The sequence below is a fragment of the Sarcophilus harrisii genome, chromosome 4 (assembly GCF_902635505.1).
Source record: "Sarcophilus harrisii chromosome 4, mSarHar1.11, whole genome shotgun sequence".
In the NCBI taxonomy this organism is placed as follows: domain Eukaryota; kingdom Metazoa; phylum Chordata; class Mammalia; order Dasyuromorphia; family Dasyuridae; genus Sarcophilus; species Sarcophilus harrisii.
This window is the reverse complement of record NC_045429.1, coordinates 286,076,069-286,095,737: the sequence shown is the minus strand read 5'-3', so window position 1 is coordinate 286,095,737 and position 19,669 is coordinate 286,076,069. Positions and strand designations below refer to the sequence as shown.

Below are 19,669 nucleotides of genomic sequence, written 5' to 3'. Positions count from 1 at the left end.
CAGCTATAGCTCATGACTCATATTTGACAACACTGACCAGAACTCGTAAAAGCCTTGAGGACGCTTTGCGGCTTCCGCTTTTCCTCAGTTTTTTTTCAGAGCAGAGAGGGTCTGTCACGTGCTTGACAGAGACCAGATATGCATCCGGGTTGCTACGCTTGTATCCTATAGAATCCCGCAGATTATTTAACCTTCCCCTTCCCCCCGCCCTCTGCCACCGGAAGCGGAAGTGAAGCTAGCAACACCCGGAGTAGTCTCCGACTCAACTGTCGCCAAGATGCCGAAAGCAGTGAAGCAGCAGACCCCAGAGCCAGAGTGGATTGGGGATCGAGAGAACGCGAGCCCTGCAGGTGAGAAAGCAAGACGGATTGTTAGAGGGCGAGACCACGGGGACCCTGGAATGGCACGCGTCCGACGGGGGGGGTGGGGGGGTGGGGCGAGAAATAGTCGCGAGGCAGAATCCTAGCTTAGCATCTGTCGGAACCGGAGGTGAGGGGGAACTGCGCATGCGCGGTCTTGGAAGCTTCCCTGCTTGGAAGCATGGAAAGGGGGTTCTCGCACTCGGAAAATTTAGGCTGGCGTCAGCGGGTAGTGACTTGGGCAGGATTTGAGAGGTGGGAATATATCAAGAGTATATGTATAGAAAGGTATGAATGGGAAAAGTTTCCCATTCATACCTTTCTATACATATATTCCCCTTCCTTTGTGATCCCTTTTCGATGCTCCCTATTGTGGAGACAATTTCTTTCTAAACAATTGTCTGTAAGCCAAGAAAGGACAGGATTTCAGTTTCACTCCCTGGGCCCTACATGAAATAAAGATCTTTAGGCCAAAAACACCAGGTTTTGTATCCCCCAAAATCATAGTTTGGGTGCCTGGAATGTTTACTAGTTGTATGATCATGGACAGATCAGCTTCAGGATCTGTAAAATAAGCCCATTAAGGGAAAGGAGAAAGAAAGTGTTTGGCCTAGATGGCATCTTAAGTATCACAGAAAAAGAGGGGAAGCTGTAGTTGTAACGCTGAGAAATGATAAGGGTGAAGGATCATGAGATTAGGCTAAATTGGAAGTTTTCTTTTGCAGAGTCTCTAAGGTTCAGTTCTAAGAGGAAAATGAGTATTTGCTGAGCTCAGGAAACTTTTAACAAGGAACTATGGGCATCTCCAAGATTTAAAGATGGAAAGATAAGGGCATTGTTTACTTTTTCCTCCAGATAAGGTTGTCAAGAAAGGAAAGAAGGACAAGAAGACCAAAAAGACGGTGAGAAAGTTGGGGACTAGGAGGAAAAATAGAGATGGTAACTGGCATTGTTGACAAAGCCTTATGAGGTAAATAACAATGTGGAAGGACAAGGGACAACACAAGAAGGAAAGAAGGGAAAGAGGAAGGGGTATGTACAATTTGATTGAACCACTTTTGCTGTAATTTTAATTCAAATCCCCCTCATATGTTTTTATTTCTTAGTTTTTTGAGGAATTGGCTGTAGAGGAAAAGCATGCAGGGGAGGAAGAGGAAGTGAAGGTAATGAAAGAAAAGGAACAGCAGCAGGTATGTTACAATAAGATTTTTAGAACCAAAGATGTCAGAGGTCCTTTGTCTATACCAATGAATGTTCACATTGACAGTTGTGGAATTTTATGATAGAGGATCTGGAATTTATTTGACTATTACCTCATACCTTTAGCAGCAGCAACAGCAGAAGAAGAAAAGAGATAGCCGAAAAGGGCGACGAAAGAAAGATATTGATGATGATGATGGGGAAGAGAAGGAACTTATGGAAAGGCTCAAGAAACTCTCTGTTCCACCCAGTGATGAAGAAGATGAAGGTGAGAAAGTGGGAATCTTAAATAGATTATATCCCAAAATATCCTAAAAAGAGTGGGATAAATCAGTCAGATTTTTTTTTTTTTCCGGAAATTGCAAAGTCAAGCATTTGTTTCTCTTTCCCACTTTCCTTCCTTCTGTCATTTCAGTTCCTGTCCCAGTACCTCGAGGTGGGAAGAAAGCTAAGGTGAGTAGTCCTATGTGGTAGGTAGATAGAATTCTCACACAAGAGCTAAGTTATGGGTTTCATTTTCTCACTTGTACTCTTTCCTTCCTTAGGGTGGCAATGTATTTGCTGCCCTGATACAGGACCAGAGTGAGGAAGAAGAGGAGGAAGAACAATCATCAAAACCCGCCAAACCAGAGAAAAATCGAATTAATAAGGTGGGTAGGAATATATACAGTGTTGAATTGTGCCTAGTTTATGTTCATGAAATTCTTAACCTTTGTCTCTTTTTTGTCAAGTGTAATAGTCTAACCTCTCCCATCAGTATTGTTGTAATGCCTGTTGTGCTTTTAAAAAAGTTCTTGTTTTAATCTGTTTGGCCAAAACTGTCTTTCTCAAATGCAATTTTTAACCATGTTACTTTCTGGTTCCGTAACTGCTTTTCAGTAAAATCTAAATTCATAATAGCACGCAAAGCCTGCTATTTACCAGCATCCTGATTTTTTTGTACTTCATTTTTCACTATTTCTGAAACATCTGCCTTAGCATCCATCTTAATTATCCCTTTCTTTATGGCTGGAGTTCTAACTTTAATAGAAAAGTACAATGGAAAGAGCACTAATTTTAGAGTCAGAGGACCTAAATTCAAATCCTGTCTGTCATTTACAATGGGGTTGGTTTTGAGCAATCATTTTTCTTTGGGCCTTAGTTTTCTTCATGTAAAATAAGAAACTAGGTTACTTCTGAGGTAACTTCTAATTTGTGTTTTTGTGTTCCTGCCCCAGAATCCATATCTACTATCTTTTAGTACTTGTTTCTCAAAAAACCCTTTCCTTTGTTATTTTAGATTGGAGTCAGCTTGCTCTCTGCATTCATGTAAACTTTGTACATGTGTTCCTGCATGATTTCTTTTTTTTTTTTTAAACTCATGGCCTACGTTTCTGCCTAGTGTAACTAGTCTTGAAACTTCTGGGTCAGAAAGCTGTCTCCTAGTTCTTTTATCTCTACCTCTTAGAGACTATGGAAATGTCAGTGGTTGCTACTATTGATGTTAATATTACTATAGGATTTATACATTAGTTGGCACTCTGCAACCAAATCTTTGCCATTCTCAGGCTGTTTCCCAAGAGCAGCTGCCTGAGCAGAAGGTCAGAAGGGGAAAGGAAGAAAAGTCAAAAGGGAAAGTGAAGGTAAGGAAAATTCTTTGGGAGTGATGGTTAAGAGTAGCAATAGGAATTTCACCTGCTGAGATTACTGTACTTTGCCTATCAGCCCCAGAATAAATTTGATGCTTTGGATGATGAAGAGAAAGGAGAAATATCCAAAGAGAAGGAGCTTTCCAGATGGGAGAAAGATAAACTTAAGAAAGAGGAACAGGTATGGTGTTTCAAGAAGGAAGGAGGGCATTGGTGAAAGAGGATTAGGGGACTGGATCCTTAGGATGACACAGATTTTCATTATAAGAGATATCAGGGGATATTGTGGCATAGTGTAAAAGATTCAGTTTGAAACCAGAGAACCCAAGATCAAAATCTTTTTTCTTTTACTTGCCACCTATGTTTACTTGAGCAATCACTTCATCTTTCTGCCCCTCATTTACCTCATCTGTAAAATGAGAGGGTTTGACTTGATCTCTAACATTCCTTCAGCTCAGGATATGAGGTCCTATGATTTATAGGATTTACAATCCATTTATTTGTCCTTTTCTCTAATTTACTCTGTACCTACATGTTGGATACCAGATGTTACATTGCATTCATGTGGTATCAATTTCATCTTTCCTTCCCTTTGGTTACAAGTTGATAAAGTAAAAATTTTTGAAGAAATCACATATCTTTGAGGTTCTATTCCAGGTGATACTAGACAGTCTGTTTCTTTGAAGTCTTTTTTGATCCCCTTTGTGTCTAGTATCTTCTCCCTCTCCAAATGTTTTTTTTTTTTAATTACCCAGAAAAATGTAAGCTTCTTGAGTGTTGCTTTTCTTTACATTATGTACATACTAGTTGTTGAATTAAATTGCAACATACACCAATTATGAGATGGTATTAGGGAGAGAGCTGAATACCAGATTTCTAGGTCCTTGAGAGAAGTAGGATCATAACTGGGCAGAAGACCATGAAAATTGAGTCCTGGAAGGAAAACTTTGGTTTCTTATTTCTCATCTATATCCGCAGGGCTCAGAGGAGGAAGGAGAAGGGGATGAAGAAGAAGAGGGTGAGGCCAAGGCAGATGATCCCTATGCTCACCTCAGCAAAAAGGAGAAAAAGAAGCTGAAGAAACAGGTTAGGAAGAAAGGGGGTGGAGGGTCAGGGAGACATGGAACACCTTAACACATGGATCCCTGAAATAATTATGGTAAGAAACTGTGATTGGTGAGGTTAGGAAGGAAAAAACCCTAAAAGCTTGGGGGAGAAGGAGTTATATAGAATCTAGTTGAAGGAAGAAGTTAATTGGGCTTCATCACTAGGGTTACATAATTGGGCATGTGGGATGGGGTAGGATTAGAGTATATCTAAATCCATTCTTTTTTCTGTCTGTAGATGGAATATGAAAGGCAAGTAGCCACACTGAAGGCGGCCAATGCTGCGGAAAATGATTTCTCAGTATCCCAGGCTGAAGTGTCTTCCCGCCAGGCCATGTTGGAGAATGCCTCTGATATCAAGGTGTGGTATCTGAAGCAGAGAATGGTGGGAAAAGACTTAATTTTGAGTAGGTTGTATAATGGGAGAGAGAACATTTAACGTTTAAATCAGATAATTCTAGAAGGTATGGAACATTTAGATTTACTTTGCTATTGAAAACATTGGGGAACTCAGAGGTCACAGAAAAAGTTAATAGTCTCTAATGGAAGGTGTGGTAGAGTTTTCATTGGAAGGAAGGTAATGACAGTATTTTCTTTTCCATTCTCATCTGTTCCAAGCTGGAGAAGTTTAGCATCTCAGCCCATGGCAAGGAACTCTTTGTCAATGCAGACCTGTACATTGTGGCTGGCCGCCGTTATGGGCTCGTGGGACCCAACGGGTGAGGAGAGGGAAGGGTCACAGATAGAAGGGTTTGGGTCATAAGTCTTGTTCTGACTGCTCTTTTTTTCTCAGAAAGGGCAAGACAACGCTGCTCAAACACATTGCCAATCGAGCTCTTAGCATCCCTCCCAACATAGATGTGTTGCTTTGTGAGCAAGGTAGGAAGGAAAGTAGTTTTGGGAAGGGCAGCCAGGATGAGATAATTTGAAAATGAGGAGGGTGGACTATGTGGAAGAATAAAGACAGTGACTGTGGGTAATAAGAAGATATTGCCCTGATATAAGTGGGGGAGGGAAAGGAGGAAGAATTGAAAGGAATTTGGAAGAAAGGAAATCCATATGTGCCAAGAGAAGCATGTGGGAAGAACCAAGTCAAACTAAGAAAAAGCCTAGAGAGCCCCTTAGGGGGAGAGCAAATCAAGAGTAGTAATAGGAGGGAAGATAGGGGCATGTGTGTGTTTGTTGGGGGGTGGGTATTGCTGATGGAAGAAGTTTCTTCTGGATTTCAATCCAAATACCACAACCCTTCTCCCCACCCCAGAGGTAGTAGCAGATGAAACCCCAGCTGTGCAGGCTGTACTTCGTGCTGACACTAAGCGGCTAAAGTTGCTAGAGGAGGAGAAGAGACTCCAGGGTAGGCTGGAGCAGGGAGATGATGCTGCAGCAGAGAGACTTGAAAAGGTAAAGGACATATATATAGAGGATAGGATCCAGCAGAGAGTTGTACAGGACATAGGAAGGCATTTAGGGTCTTAGAGGCTTTTGATGGGATTATGTTAATGAAGAAGTGAATGAATGGAAGTGCTTATTATATGTCTTAATACTGATAAAAAAAACATTGGAATTAAAAGTTTGTAAATAAGAATTCCTGCCTTCAAGAAGCATACATTCTGATAGGGGGAAACTAAACATAAAGAATGGTGATTAGGGAAGAATATTTGAATTTGAGGAACTACAGGGAAGATGAGAAGAGTTGGTTGGTATGATCTAGAGCTGCCTAGATATAGAGTAAGTCATGTGGATAGCAAACCCCTTAAACTGCTCAGTTTTTAGGATCATCATTGTCATCCTACCCTTATTCCAGGTATATGAAGAACTTCGTGCCATGGGAGCTGCTGCAGCAGAGGCTAAAGCACGGCGAATTCTTGCTGGTCTGGGTTTTGATCCTGAGATGCAAAATCGACCCACACAGAAGTTTTCTGGGGGCTGGCGTATGCGAGTCTCCTTAGCAAGGTAGAGCTAGTCTTCAACAATCCCACGATGTCCTTTTCTCATTTTTTATTTTCTGTCATCTCCAAGAATCATCTAGATATGTTACCAAAAATATTTCCTTTCCTACTCAGTTTTTTTGAACAGTTGAGTTCCTAAATTTTTTATTCTGTTTTTTATAAGACAACTGAAGATAGGACTTTCTAATCACAGGGGTAAAAGAGGCCCTTTTTTTTTCCCCCTCTCCTCAAATCTCTGATCCACTCCATTTTATAGGGCACTTTTTATGGAACCTACGCTGCTGATGTTGGATGAGCCCACCAATCACTTAGACCTCAATGCTGTTATCTGGCTCAACAAGTGAGTATCCTAGCTTTTCTATCCAGTAGTATTCTTTGAGTCCTTTACTATGATACATTGATAAATTCTTTTCCCAGATTTTAGGCATCTCTTTACTTCTAATATTTTCCCAAAACAAAGGCTTTCTATGATATTCCCAAATTTTCCCTTCCTGTTGTCTTCCCTTTAGCTCTTTCCTTTTTAACTTGAAGTTTGATGAGTTACCCCACATCTTTGTTTTGTTTTTGTTTTTATTTTGTTTCCAACAAAGCTATCTTCAGGGCTGGCGGAAGACACTACTTATTGTATCCCATGACCAGGGCTTCCTAGATGATGTTTGTACTGACATTATCCATCTGGATGCCCAAAGACTCCATTACTATAGAGGCAACTATAGTAAGTGGGGAATGAGGGGGAGGGGGGTATAGCTGAGATCTTCTAACACTAAAGGGGATGGAGAAGAAGGCATAATGATGATGTAACCGCCAGCACTTAAAGGCTCTTTCTGCTCACCCCTATAGAGCAATTGCTGATTATTGCTTTCCATTCCTGTCATAGTGACCTTTAAAAAGATGTACCAGCAGAAGCAGAAAGAGCTTTTGAAGCAATATGAGAAGCAGGAAAAGAAGCTGAAAGAGCTCAAGGCTGGGGGCAAGTCCACCAAGCAGGCGGTGAGATGCAGGGGCAGGGACAAGATGACACACTAGGCTTTTGGGACTAGCATGTTTTGTTGAATAATCCTGACTAGGGAGTTTTCCTTTAAGGAGTGGGGATCCTTGATGAACATACAATTCTATCCTATGGTGGGGAGAGCAGATATGGCCCCAGGTCTCTGTAGATTGATCCATGCATGATACTTGTGCCTCCATTCCCAATCTCCCCAGGAGAAGCAGACAAAGGAGGCCCTTACCCGGAAGCAGCAGAAATGCCGTCGGAAAAATCAGGATGAGGAGGCCCAAGAGGCACCTGAGCTTTTGAAGCGACCAAAGGAATACACTGTGCGATTCACTTTCCCTGACCCCCCACCACTCAGCCCCCCTGTGCTGGGACTGCATGGTTAGTGGAGAGCTTATAGGATAGGACTATGTTACACATACCCCTAAACCTTCCTGACTGCTTCTATCCCCACCAGTCCTTTTCCTTTCCCAGTGCCATTTTACCTTTTTGTTTTGCCTTTTTTGTGCTTTTGATTTTTTACATCATTGTTCCTTTTATTCAGTACTCTTCCCCAAAAAGGTTCTTTCCTTGTAAGAAAGAAATCCAGTTAGGAAAAAAAAATTTATTGTTAAGTTTATGCTTGATACACATTGCTTTATGAACCATGTTGAGAGAGAAACATCAGAGCAAAAGGGAAAAACCATGGGATTTAAAAAAAAAAAAAAAAGTGAACATAAAATGTGCTGATTTACATTTAGGCTCCTTAAATATTTTTCTGAATGCAGATGGCATTTTCTGTCCAAAATTTATTGGGAATGCTTCAGATCACTGAACCCCTGAGAAGAACCAAGCTTTTCATAGTTGGTCATCACACATTCTTGCTGTTAATTGTGTATAATGTACTCCTTGTTTCTGCTTGTTTCCCTCAGCATCTTTCCATGGCTTTTCATGTAAATCTTTCCAGACTTTTCTACAATCAACTTGTGCATCATTTTTTATAGCACAATAATATTCCATTACTTTCACGTATCACAGCTTGTTCAGCCATTTCCCAGTCGGTGGGCATCCACTCCTTTTCCAATTCTTTGCTACCCCAAAAAGAGCTGCTACGTACATTTTTGCACATATTATGTTCTTTTCTCCTTTAAGATTTCCTTTGGATACAGACCCTCTAATGGCACTGCTGGGTCAAAGGGTATGCACAGTTTTATAACTCTTTGGGCAAAGTTTCAGATTAGCAAAACAATTCTTGATTAGATCATTTTACTTGCTCAAAAATTTGCTTCAAGATAAGCCTGATTCATTGTTTTTGTAGGCCAAGGAGCTTGGTGAAGACCATTGGGCTCTCCCCCTTTTTTCCCCTAGGTGTAACATTTGGCTATGAAGGACAGAAGGCACTCTTCAAGAACCTGGACTTTGGAATTGACATGGATTCAAGGAGTGAGTAGAAAGACATGAGTTGTTAAGGTTGTGGGTAAATGGAAGTGGGAAATAAAGGAAGACTACCCTAGGAATTTTTTTTTTGTTTGTTTGTTTGTTTGTTTGTTTCAGTCTGTATTGTAGGGCCCAATGGTGTGGGAAAGAGTACATTGCTGCTTCTGCTCACAGGAAAGCTGACTCCAGTAAGTTTGGGGATACCATCCTTATATTGGCCTAGTCTTTTATCTACAATTTTTAGTATTTAAGGGAGAAAACTGAGGGAATTAAGTATGAATTATATGATTAGTATGTGAAATTTTAAGATTTACCTTGAAGTACATAAAGATGTAGAGTGGAGAGGACTTGGCATCTTGACCATCTTTTCCCATATGAACAGCAATCTGTCTTCCCAGAGTTCTCTGCTACTGGATGATGCACAGCTTTTGAAAGGCCAAATCTAACCCCATATTCCTGTCCTCACACGTGGAAAATGTACCAGTTTTGGTTGTTATTTTTTCTAAACATAAGATGTTTATAGGAAAACTTTTTTACTAATAGATACTGTTTGCTTAGGGCTAAGTATCTTTCCACTGCCACCACCCCATAATCTCTCTCTTCATTTTGTCACACATAAGTGTGATTTAATAATAGTTTTTCCCTCCCTCCTTAACTAATGTATGAGTGCTATGCACTATCACACACATCCCTATATCTTGAGTTTTAACTGGTAGGGTAAACCCTCTCCTTCTGATATTCCTTAGAAGAGCTTACTTTAACTGGAGAGAGATGGCCCTATTCGGGAAATGGAAAATGCCTGGCCTTTTAATTTAAAGGCTGTAATAAACTTGGTTCTGATGTCTATCCCCTCTTCTGTTGTTCTAGAAACATGCTTCCTCTTCTCGGAAGTAGCTGCTGTACCATACATAAACTAATCTTAGAAATGCACAGCTTATGAAACGTTGATTTATTCTCCCATTCATTTGTTTGCCCTCCCTGAGCAAGTCTTTAATAATTCCCTACTCTAAATGTTAAATCATCACATTTTCCCTAGAGATTGATACAAACAAAATGAGTAGACAAAATGTTTTTTATTCAGTTCTTTACATCTCCATAGTGTCCCCTAGTATCCTTTCTCCTCTTCCCTTTTTGAGAGCTATCCTGTAATAGAGTTTAAAAAAAAAGAGGAGAAAAATTAGCATAACTGAAGCAGTATGTTGAAAAAATTTGAAAATACATATAAAATGATATAAAACATTTGTGTGGTCTCTTCCTGTTTCCTCTTTTTAAGCCCTGCTTGTTTTTCATTTTGAAACTTTGACTTTTGTTTGTTTTTAATAGTTTTCTATTTACCTTATTGTAGTCATGTTTGTTGGGTTTTTTTACTCTTTTTCACTCTGCATTAATTCATAGAGAGCTTAACAATTCTTTTCTTTCACAACATATGTTGCTGTAAATATTTTGGCGGATATAGGAACTTCCTTATCTTAAAAAGGCCTTTGTAATAAAGGCCCAGTAATAGAATCTCTGGGTCAGAAGATGTATATTAGTCACTTTATTTACATAATTCTAAATTGTTTTCCAAAATGCACTGAATTCACACCACCAACAATATACCTGTATGCCTATTTCTTACAATAGTAAATAATACTGTAATTTATCATTTTTGCCAATTTGCAGAGTATGAGGTAAAACCTGAGAGTTATGCTGATTTACATTTATTACTATGATTTGGTTGTTAATTGGCAAGTTTTCTTTTTGAGAACTTTTCATATTCTTTGCATAACTAGAGGGGAAATTGTTAATTTCTTATTGAGGATCATAAGCTTTAGTTACTTGCTAGTTTTCTTGTACAACTATGTGTATAATGCTACTGAACATTATATTATTCTTTTTTGTCATTAATGACCATCAGATCATCTCTGGCCTTAAGCACTTTCTTCTGAACCAATGAGTCATATATCTCCTTTCCTTTTCTTTCAACAGCATTCTTAGATAAAGACAGTTTGATGGGCTTTTTTTTTTTAATCCTCCTTTTCTTTCCTTTTTTATCACTAATTAGATCCCATAACAAATCCTAATAGTAAAATACATAATAGAAAACAAATTACATTTATATATAATCCCATTCCCTTGAATTACACAGGTAAGAAAGTGCAGGGAAGATTTTGAAACATTTACAGGTGATTTCATCCAAAAATTTAGTGAGAACTTAAGGATGTGTAAGAAAAACTTGAGATTAAAATTGTAAACTCTGAAGGAGTCAAAAACTTTGATCAACGTAATGACCAACCTAATCTCCAAAGGGACCCATGAAGTACCTTCTGACTCAGAGGGGTGAGGGACTCAAGGTTCAGAAAGAGATATTCATGTTTAGAAATTACCCCAAGTGTAGACTGTATATTTGTTATTAAGTTCTCCCTTTCTGTTTTTAATGGTAAAAAGAGGTTTTTTTTTTTGGTGGAGGAGGGAGCTAACAAGAGAGATAACCAAACTAAGTGTTGTGGAAACATTTAAAAATGCACAGAAGAGAAGAACATTCACAAAAAATGAAAAGCAGAATGGTTTTTAAAACTTAGGTGTGCAGTTTATTATCTTTTTTTTTTTTTTAATTTTAAAATTTAAATACAAAATGAAAAGGAAAAAAAAAATTCCCATGTACACAGCAGACCACATAAGAGGATTCAATGTAAAATAATAAATTTCCATTTCATGAAAACCTATATAATAAGTACTACACATTGTTTTAAAGATACCCAACTTTTCTTTGTTTTGTTTTTTTCCTACTCCACTGTGGACTTTTTACTTTATTTTTCCCCTCTTTCATCCACCTACACTAAAGAAGACTACAATTAAGCATGGAGGTATATCTGTGTACCATATTATATATATATATTTCTATAAATCTATAGATTTAGTATCCTTTCACACACACACATACATATATATGTATATATAATGTAAAACTGTATTATGCTTATTTCCTCCTATAATCCGTTTCTCTGAAGTTTAAAAGCATCTTCCTTCATAAGTCTAAATCTTTCCATGTTTTCCTAAATCCTCTTATTTCCTACTATAATACCTTTTCCAAAAAGTAAATGAACTAGATTCATGGTTTCATAGTTCTCTTTGTATTCTGTATAATAATGGACTTTGCTGTTTTGTGGTATTTAAATTCATAACTTTAAAAAAAAGGTAAAAAACAATTTAAAAAATGATTAGTGTAGTGGATTAGAGCCCAGTCTAGGATTTAGAAGGTCTGGACTCTCTTCCCAGATTAGGATCTTAGGAACGTCATCTCACTTTTTTGAGCTTCCTCTCATTATCTTCATTGTTGTTTTCTCCATCTTAATCACTTTGTTCTCCTTTTCTGTGCAGACCCAAGGGGAGATGAGAAAGAATCACCGACTGGTAAGTTGGTTCTGGAGGCCCAGAACTACAGAGGCTGATGGGAGAAATATTGTTCCTTTCTGACTGTATTTTTTCCCTGTGGTAGAAAATTGGCTTCTTCAATCAGCAGTATGCAGAGCAGCTACGCATGGAAGAGACAGCCACTGAATATTTACAACGGGGCTTCAACTTACCTTATCAAGATGCCAGAAAGTGTTTAGGTCGATTTGGTTTGGAGAGCCATGCCCATACCATCCAGATCTGCAAACTCTCAGGTACCTTCTAAGGGAGGGGCCATGACAAACCTGATTTATGTAATCCGAATACTGTAGAGAAACCAGATGTTTAAGATGACAGACAATTCTGAGGATAATGAGGGGGTTATCCTCTCTGTCCCATTTCTTCCTGCCCCAGGTGGACAAAAAGCCCGAGTAGTGTTTGCTGAGCTGGCCTGCCGTGAACCAGATGTCCTCATACTGGTAAATAAACTATATAGAAAGGGAGGGGGCCAAAAGAACATAGAAGTTAGGAGTACCAAACCATGGAATCCTCTCGCTTCTCTCATAGGATGAACCAACCAACAACTTGGATATAGAGTCTATTGATGCTTTGGGAGAGGCTATCAATGAATATAAGGGTGGTAAGTCTACTTAATACCCTACTTCCCCTTATTTAGAAAATTCCTTTCAAATGTCCTACCTTCTACCTCCTGTTTGCCATAGGGATCTAACTTTTCTCTTGCATTGTCCTAATTTTTTTTTCCCTCTCTCACCTTCTTCAAAAGCTGTAATTGTCGTCAGTCATGATGCCCGGCTAATCACAGAGACCAACTGCCAACTTTGGGTGGTAGAGGAACAGAGTGTTAGCCAAATTGATGGTGACTTCGAGGACTACAAAAGGGAGGTGCTGGAGGCCCTAGGTGAAGTCATGGTGAATCGACCTAGGGAGTGAGGTTTCCTCCTGTACACTCTTCTAGCTAATTTAGGCATGTGTCCTGACTGCACCTTTGAGTACCTTTTCCCTTCCCTCTCGCCATTTGCAAGAATAAGGGCTTATCCTCAACCAGTGCCACAATCATCAAGACTTCTGGAGCTGGGGCTTTGCCTGGTGTGCCCAGGCAGACTAGGAACCTTCTTCAAATGGAAGTACTGGCTTTATTTTACAGTAGAGTTGGAAAAACTATTGATGCCATGATGTGTCATTGAACTGATAACATAGATAAGGAAACTTTTTTTCAGCCTCCAAGTCTGATATTTTGATTCCAATAAGTTTCGCACCACCACTTTACCTGATGGCCTATTTAATCCATCTGATACAGAATAGGGTCTGTGCACTAGGAGCTTGAGCTACTCTTCCCTATGTCTCTGATGTTCTGCCACTTCCCCCATTCAATGACAAGATTTGGTCTAATTGGTACTTAAAATGTATAGAAATTCTGAAGTTATAGCACAATTTTTGTTCAACTGCCAACACTACTCTGAGGGGTAATATATTTGATTCACATGTAGAAATTTGACAAGAATCTCCAGCTACATTCCACAGATGGAGGCAAATGGGGATCACAGGGATCATGGTCTTTAGATGGAATGGAGCCTATTTGGTGCTGGTGTCTACATTGTCTTGTTATTTATGGATTTGTGGGGCAGGGAAGGAATGCTGCTGAATTTGTGTCAGTTTGCCAGGGGAGGGAATAAAGGAGAGTGAATTGCCATTACCTATCTTTAATTTATGGGAATATTACTAGGCTTTATCAAGACACATGCTGCCCTCCTGTGGCTAGAACTTAGAATAACACCTGGAACAAGATCTCTTTACAACCATGTTCAGAGTACTGGAAGATAGGAAGAAATATGCAGTCTTTTTCCTCTTGTCACTTTAATATGATTTATCTGGAAAGAATTCAACAGACAAGAACTTGTGTACAAGACATTCACCTTGACGGCATGAGAAATGAAATGTCCCTAAGAATGAGTATCAGATGAATGCTATGGGCATGTATAAATCATAGGAATACAGAAGAGAAAGATTTTTAATCTTATAGGTTCATCACTTGAGACCTGAAGGGATCTTAAGAGACCTCTAGTCCATTAGGAATACAGAAGAGAAAGATTTTTAATCTTATAGATTCATCACTTGAGACCTGAAGGGATCTTAGAGACCTCTAGTCCAAAGCCCCTCATTTTCTTTTTGAGAAAGCAGGCCCAGAGAAGTTAGGTAATGGGGAGAATCATATTTTAAGTCTTGGGAAGTAACAGCTAGAATTAGAACCCAGAACCTCTGACTTCAAATCTAGTAAGCTACATGTGCTTGCATGTAGTGCTACATAATCTGAGGAAGTAGCTTTTGAAGGGTAGGAAGAACAAAGACATCTGTTCAATTTAGGAATGGTTGAACAAAAATTTTAAGGTAGAAAATTGCAAGGTGTTTAAGGGAAATAATTGAAAAAACTAATTTGGCTGGGGTAAAGAAGTGTTGCAAGGAGGTGCTGAAAAGGGTATTCATTGCTGGCTAAGGAGTTTGGATTTATTTTGACTTATAAGTTGTGTTAAGAGGAATAAGAAATTTGAGTTAGGAATTGGCTAATCATGAATGTAGCATTTTAAGGACATGAAATGGGAAACCTTTTACAATAACTAATGCTTATGTAGCATCTAAGTTTAAGGAGCATTGAAATTTCATTAGCAGAGGGATAAAGGAGACTTAGAAGAATGATTGGCTGTAGGGGCAAAGTGTAAGGGGGTCATCAATAAGTACTGTTGATAGGAGGTGCTAGTTTGGGGAGAAATTTAGACATGCTAGATCTATAGAGGTAATAGTTGGAGTCATGAGATTAGAAGATATTGACTACTAGAAACAAAAGTAAAGGGGAAAAGTTTTAAAGTCTTATCAAACACTAAGAAATGAGAATTAGGATCAAGAAAATGTCATTGACAGTGGAGGGCACTAGGTAAAGATAGGAAGGACACAAGCCAGATTTTAGGGTCTTTGGAAATGGGAAGGTATGAATGTATCAATAGAAGCTGATTACTTAGTCAAGAATTTTTACAATGGAAATGAAGAGCACAACAAAGCAAGTTCTTCCCCCCCACCCCCATTATAGGGTAGATGTATTCATGTTTGAAGTATGATGGAAAGTCATAAGCATGTGCTTTAGCACATCTCTTCTATGTTACACAGATGCATGTGCAAAATAATCTCATATTAAGGGAAAGATCATTTCTTGGTAGAGATGTATGGAATAAGCTGTCCTACATAGGGAATGATATAAACAGGAAATGAATGTTGTAATTTACTTGGACTAGGTTTTCTCAAGATAAATTACCAATGTACTGGAGAGAGATAGGGAAATGGAGTCTATCAGAGTTTGTAGTCACACATGAGCTGATCTTCAATTTCTTGTTGGAAGGATGGGGGAGAATTGGAGTGTCGGTGACAGTCCACTGAAAAGATTATTTTCACTTCTGCAAAGCTCATTACCTTGTCAGTGTATAAAATATCCATGTCACTTTTACATCCACAATAAGGGAGTCATTTCCCATAAGTCTCACAGAATAAGGAATTCTTTACTATAGCATTCTTCAGAAGCCATTATTTAGCTTCTCAGAAAGTGAATACATTTAGGGAAAAGCCACCATTCTCCAAGCTAATTGTTAGGCAGTTTCCTTTTATATTACAAATTGAATTTTCCTACATTATCTATTACTACTCCTGCCCTTTGGGGCAAAACAGAGCAAGTCTTAATATGTCTTCTATTGACATGAGTTGGATAAAAATTTCATGTGAATTTTTTTTTTTCCCCAAGCTAAACCTATTTTGGTTCTGAAAAAGAAAAAGATAGTTAAATTTTTCTGTCCATTTTATTTTGTTACAGAAGTACTTTCTAAAAGTAATTTTGTGGTGAGTTAACCAATACAACAGAGGGAAAAGAAATAGCTTACTCATAGAACTTGAGGTTTATTGAATGACTTTATTCATTGCCCTCAAAAGGTCTTTTGGAAGGGCTAGATATATGGGTTCTGTGAATCCTCGAAAACTTAAAATTTGTTCAGATATTTGGGAGGCTCGTGGAAAGGATAGGATGATAACTTCTAGATGGCTCACTACCAAGATGGAAACACTACCAAGATGACAGCTGGGACTAGTAGTACCCTAGAGATGGAGTGGCAACACCAAAAATACATTACCTTAAAGTGTTAAGTCTTGTAGAGATGGAGAACCAAGCCTGCACCTGCCTCAGCTACCATAATTGGAAGCAAAATATCAATCTGGTTTCTGTTTTTTTCTGAAGCGTGGACGTTTCTAACATTAACGTGAATTGTTACTGTGGTGATAATATACACAAGACTTTGAAATGATGTAGACCATTAACCTTCCAACCCCTTTCCTAAAACGGGTTTTGGACTCCACCTAAAGAATATGAAGCGACTATAGTCAATTACATTGCAGCATGGAATAGGACAGAGAAGACTGAAGGAAGCCTCACCACTTGTGCTCCTCAATAAGCAGTACAATTTAGCTGGAAAACAGGAATATCATGCATCAAAACAAGAATAGCATACTGGGGTCAGGCTTCGGAAGGCTTCTATAATCCCAGCTCACTGAGGTTAAAGCTGGTAGGTTTGTTGAGATAGCGAATTTACAGAATGAGTTTCAGGAGCTTACAGCCAATCAGATGCAATTTATCTGCCACCAATTTCAGTGAGCCTGCTCAAAACCTCCTTTGAGCAGGAAACACATCTGACTGCCTAAGAATGGAGCAAATTCAGTTAATGGGAGCAAACTGGCCACTGCATTCCAGCCTGAGATCTCAAAAAAACTGAAGAAGCTAGACAAAGGGAAACCATTGAAGGGTGGGTCTTTTGTTAGAAGTGTGGAGTAATCAGATCTGAACTTAAGGAAAGCAATTTGCTTTTATTGTGAATATATTGGAAATTATTGCAGTAGGCCAAGGCAGAGTAAATGTGGGTCTAGATGAGTGGAGGTAGTAAGTGGGAGTAAAGAAAGTAGTAGAAAGATGTGCCTTTTTAAGAAGCAACTTTTCCCCAAATGGTTTAGAGGATTTTGAGATCAAGATATTGAATCAAAGATATCAAATTTGATAAGATATTGATAAGATGATCAATAAGGTACTTTTTATGAAGTGAGATCATCTTTTGTGACAGATTAAGGGTGGGAGCATAACTTCTGTGAGGGAAGAGGTTAAAGAATTTTTAAAATGGGTGTTAGCATAAATTTGAGGTGGGGGCAGGTCAATCTATGCAGGTAATCATGTAGACATAAGGAGCCAAATAGGATAAAGTGGAAAAAGCCAAAAAATTGGGAAACAAATGCTGAGAGTAAGAAATAACTATGTGGACAATGGAGAAGAGGATCTTTGGCTTTGGTATAGAAAGCTTTCATAAAAACCAAAGTTTTAAAGATTAAAAAATTAAAACAAGGAATATAACCATTTAATAGACATTTTAGAATTTATTTAAAACTTATAAGGGCATTTTGCAGGGAAGGAAGAAAGGCAGATGGATAAAAGGAGGAAAAGCACATCAGGAAATTGGTGGTGACACCCAATTCTTTAAAAGTACAATATTCTCATCAAAGGAAAAAGATATCTACAAAAATATACTTTCTGTGGTGACAACTGGAAACTAAAGTTGTGCCCATCTATTTGGGCAATGGCTAAACAATATACTATATAAGAATATAGCAGAAAACTATTGTACTTTAAAGAAACGAATACAAGGAGGAAAACCCGTATTAGCTGAATAGGAATGAACAGAACCCAATCATTTACATAAAATCACTGTAAAAAAAGAGCAACTTGGAAAGACTGAAGAAGAACTCTTGATTGATGCAATGACTAGCCAAGGAATGACCATGAATCTCTACCTACCCCTTTCTGACAAACATTTTGAACTGAACCTACAAAATGTGAAGTGCAATTACAATGCAGCATGGACAAAAACTTTGCTGAGGTTTTATTTTTTTTTTTAAATAATTTTCACAAGACCCCCTCTTTTCTCAACTCTGGAATAATTTAACTGGCCTCATGCCTTCAGAATGTATAAGGAGCTACCTATCAAGCCCTTTTCTAGATTCACTATTAGGATTTCAGCTCTACATACTCTTTTTTCCTTTACTGTCTCATACAATAATTACTTACTTATCAGATTCAGTTGTTAGTTCACACTAACTTACCAAGTTTATAATTTTTCCTATTTTACAATGGGAAAACATTGAAACCTAGGACTATCACCTACTATATACCACACTTGTTTGTCCTTCGTCCTTACAAAGGAATCAAGGCACACAAGAGTTTAAATAAGCTTCTCTTTCCACTGTTTATTATTAATGTACAAAATATACAAAACCAAAAGAAAATAATCATCCTCAATCCATTGTGGCTCTATACCTGGGGCCCTGCACAAAACCCGATCCATCCACTGCCGTTTTCACAGAAAACAACTGACGCTGGGATGGGGCAAAGAAAATTGGGAAAGGGCAGCAATACTGTCCAGGATGTACCCTGGAAAGAGCCGGGTGGGGAATTATAGAAATGACTGTTGGGGTTAGACTGGAGAGGCCTCACACTGACATGGTTTGGGGTTAAGAGGGACTGGAGCTGAAAAACTCTCAAAAGGCAGTGCATGTAGTGTGACATGTCAGACTTAGGATCACTGACGTATTGACAAAGTAGTCTCTTAAGAGTGTTTTACAGATCTCCCAGTTAGAAGGGAGTTCTGACACCAGGGGTTCTCACCTATACCAGCTGAAAAAATAAAGAATATAGATGACTTTTGTCAAAAGAGATAAAGGACTGATAAAGCTGGTCTGGGTGCTCGTACAAGGCTGCAGTGTCATATTGTTAAAAAGGATTCAAAGAGTGCAAAGAACAGGTCCTAATGTATATATTATCTAGGAAAAAAGGAAGGAGGGCATAGAATGTGTTGGATAATTCACACCTAGCCTCTCAGTTCCCTAGGAGGAGCTCTCTCAAGTTTGATAAGAGGGCATTTCTCATTACATCCCCATCCCACATGAATGAACCTGCTTGGTTATAGGGTGATTTCACAATTAAGTGCAATAGACACCATATCAGGGGACTGTTCATGTGAGTGACCAAAATAGAAAAGGTCCACCTTTTCTATCTTGGTTGTAAGAGGGGTCTTCCCTCTCAGGACAACCAGTCATAGGTATATATGCAGGGTCCAGGATAATACTGGAAGGAGGTTAGGACTAGGTGCCCCTCACAGGGCAAAGCCCACTAGATCTCCTCTTCATCAGTTCAGGGGTACAGGTTGTATCAGTCTTTCTCTTCCCCTGACTGGAGGAAAATATGTACAACAATGCGCACCAGTGATTAGAAAATCCCCAAAACCCCAACTGGGTGAGGGAAGGAGTCCAGCTCATCAGCTGGGGAAAGGGAAAGATGGGCCTCACAGAAGCCATAACAGGACAAAAGGGCCAAGGAGGGAGGGAGGCTGCAGTTCATAGAGTACCACAGATAGGTACCCTTAGGGCAAAGGTGGCCCATTGACACCTGGATGGTAGAAGGCACAGTTGTTCTCGTAGCGGCAGCTGCCCTTCATCATGAAGTGTCGGCACACAGGGCGGCTTGACATATCTGTTAGAATAATGGTAGGGTGTTAGA

At 39.0% G+C, this 19,669-nt stretch overlaps 2 protein-coding genes and 1 long non-coding RNA gene across 9 annotated transcripts in view; 1 reads left to right on the top strand and 2 right to left on the bottom strand.

The window, feature by feature from the left end:
• Positions 1-206: 206 nt before the first annotated feature.
• Positions 207-18,775, top strand: ABCF1 (ATP binding cassette subfamily F member 1). 6 transcript variants are annotated; one of them, XM_012548896.2, is made up of 25 exons: positions 207-350; positions 1,215-1,261; positions 1,466-1,549; positions 1,689-1,827; positions 1,975-2,012; positions 2,105-2,209; positions 3,107-3,181; positions 3,264-3,368; positions 4,166-4,273; positions 4,532-4,654; positions 4,912-5,012; positions 5,087-5,172; positions 5,555-5,694; positions 6,098-6,246; positions 6,499-6,582; positions 6,833-6,957; positions 7,120-7,232; positions 7,446-7,617; positions 8,584-8,658; positions 8,770-8,840; positions 12,013-12,045; positions 12,131-12,299; positions 12,439-12,503; positions 12,592-12,664; positions 12,809-18,775. In XM_012548896.2, the coding sequence occupies exons 1-25, from the start codon at positions 278-280 to the stop codon at positions 12,973-12,975; spliced, it is 2,520 nt and encodes an 839-aa protein (XP_012404350.1). In that variant the 5' UTR covers positions 207-277; the 3' UTR covers positions 12,976-18,775. The 6 variants fall into 6 exon arrangements, with proteins under 6 accessions (XP_012404350.1, XP_003768932.1, XP_031821093.1 ...); XM_003768884.3 differs by having other exon boundaries at positions 1,686-1,827; XM_031965231.1 differs by lacking the exon at positions 207-350 and adding an exon at positions 508-614 and having other exon boundaries at positions 1,686-1,827.
• Positions 9,707-12,148, bottom strand: LOC116423218. The gene is made up of 2 exons (XR_004233728.1): positions 11,938-12,148; positions 9,707-9,795 (listed from the first exon to the last, which is right to left on the bottom strand). It is a non-coding gene; the product is annotated as an uncharacterized LOC116423218 (long non-coding RNA).
• The window catches only part of PPP1R10 (protein phosphatase 1 regulatory subunit 10), a 17,355-nt gene continuing 16,026 nt past the window's right edge, over positions 18,341-19,669 (bottom strand). For both annotated transcript variants that reach the window (XM_012548874.2, XM_023502861.2), the window contains one exon: positions 18,341-19,642. In XM_012548874.2, coding sequence (XP_012404328.1) covers positions 19,533-19,642 — 110 coding nt within the window. In that variant the 3' untranslated portion in view covers positions 18,341-19,532. The remainder of the gene's footprint in view (positions 19,643-19,669) is intronic.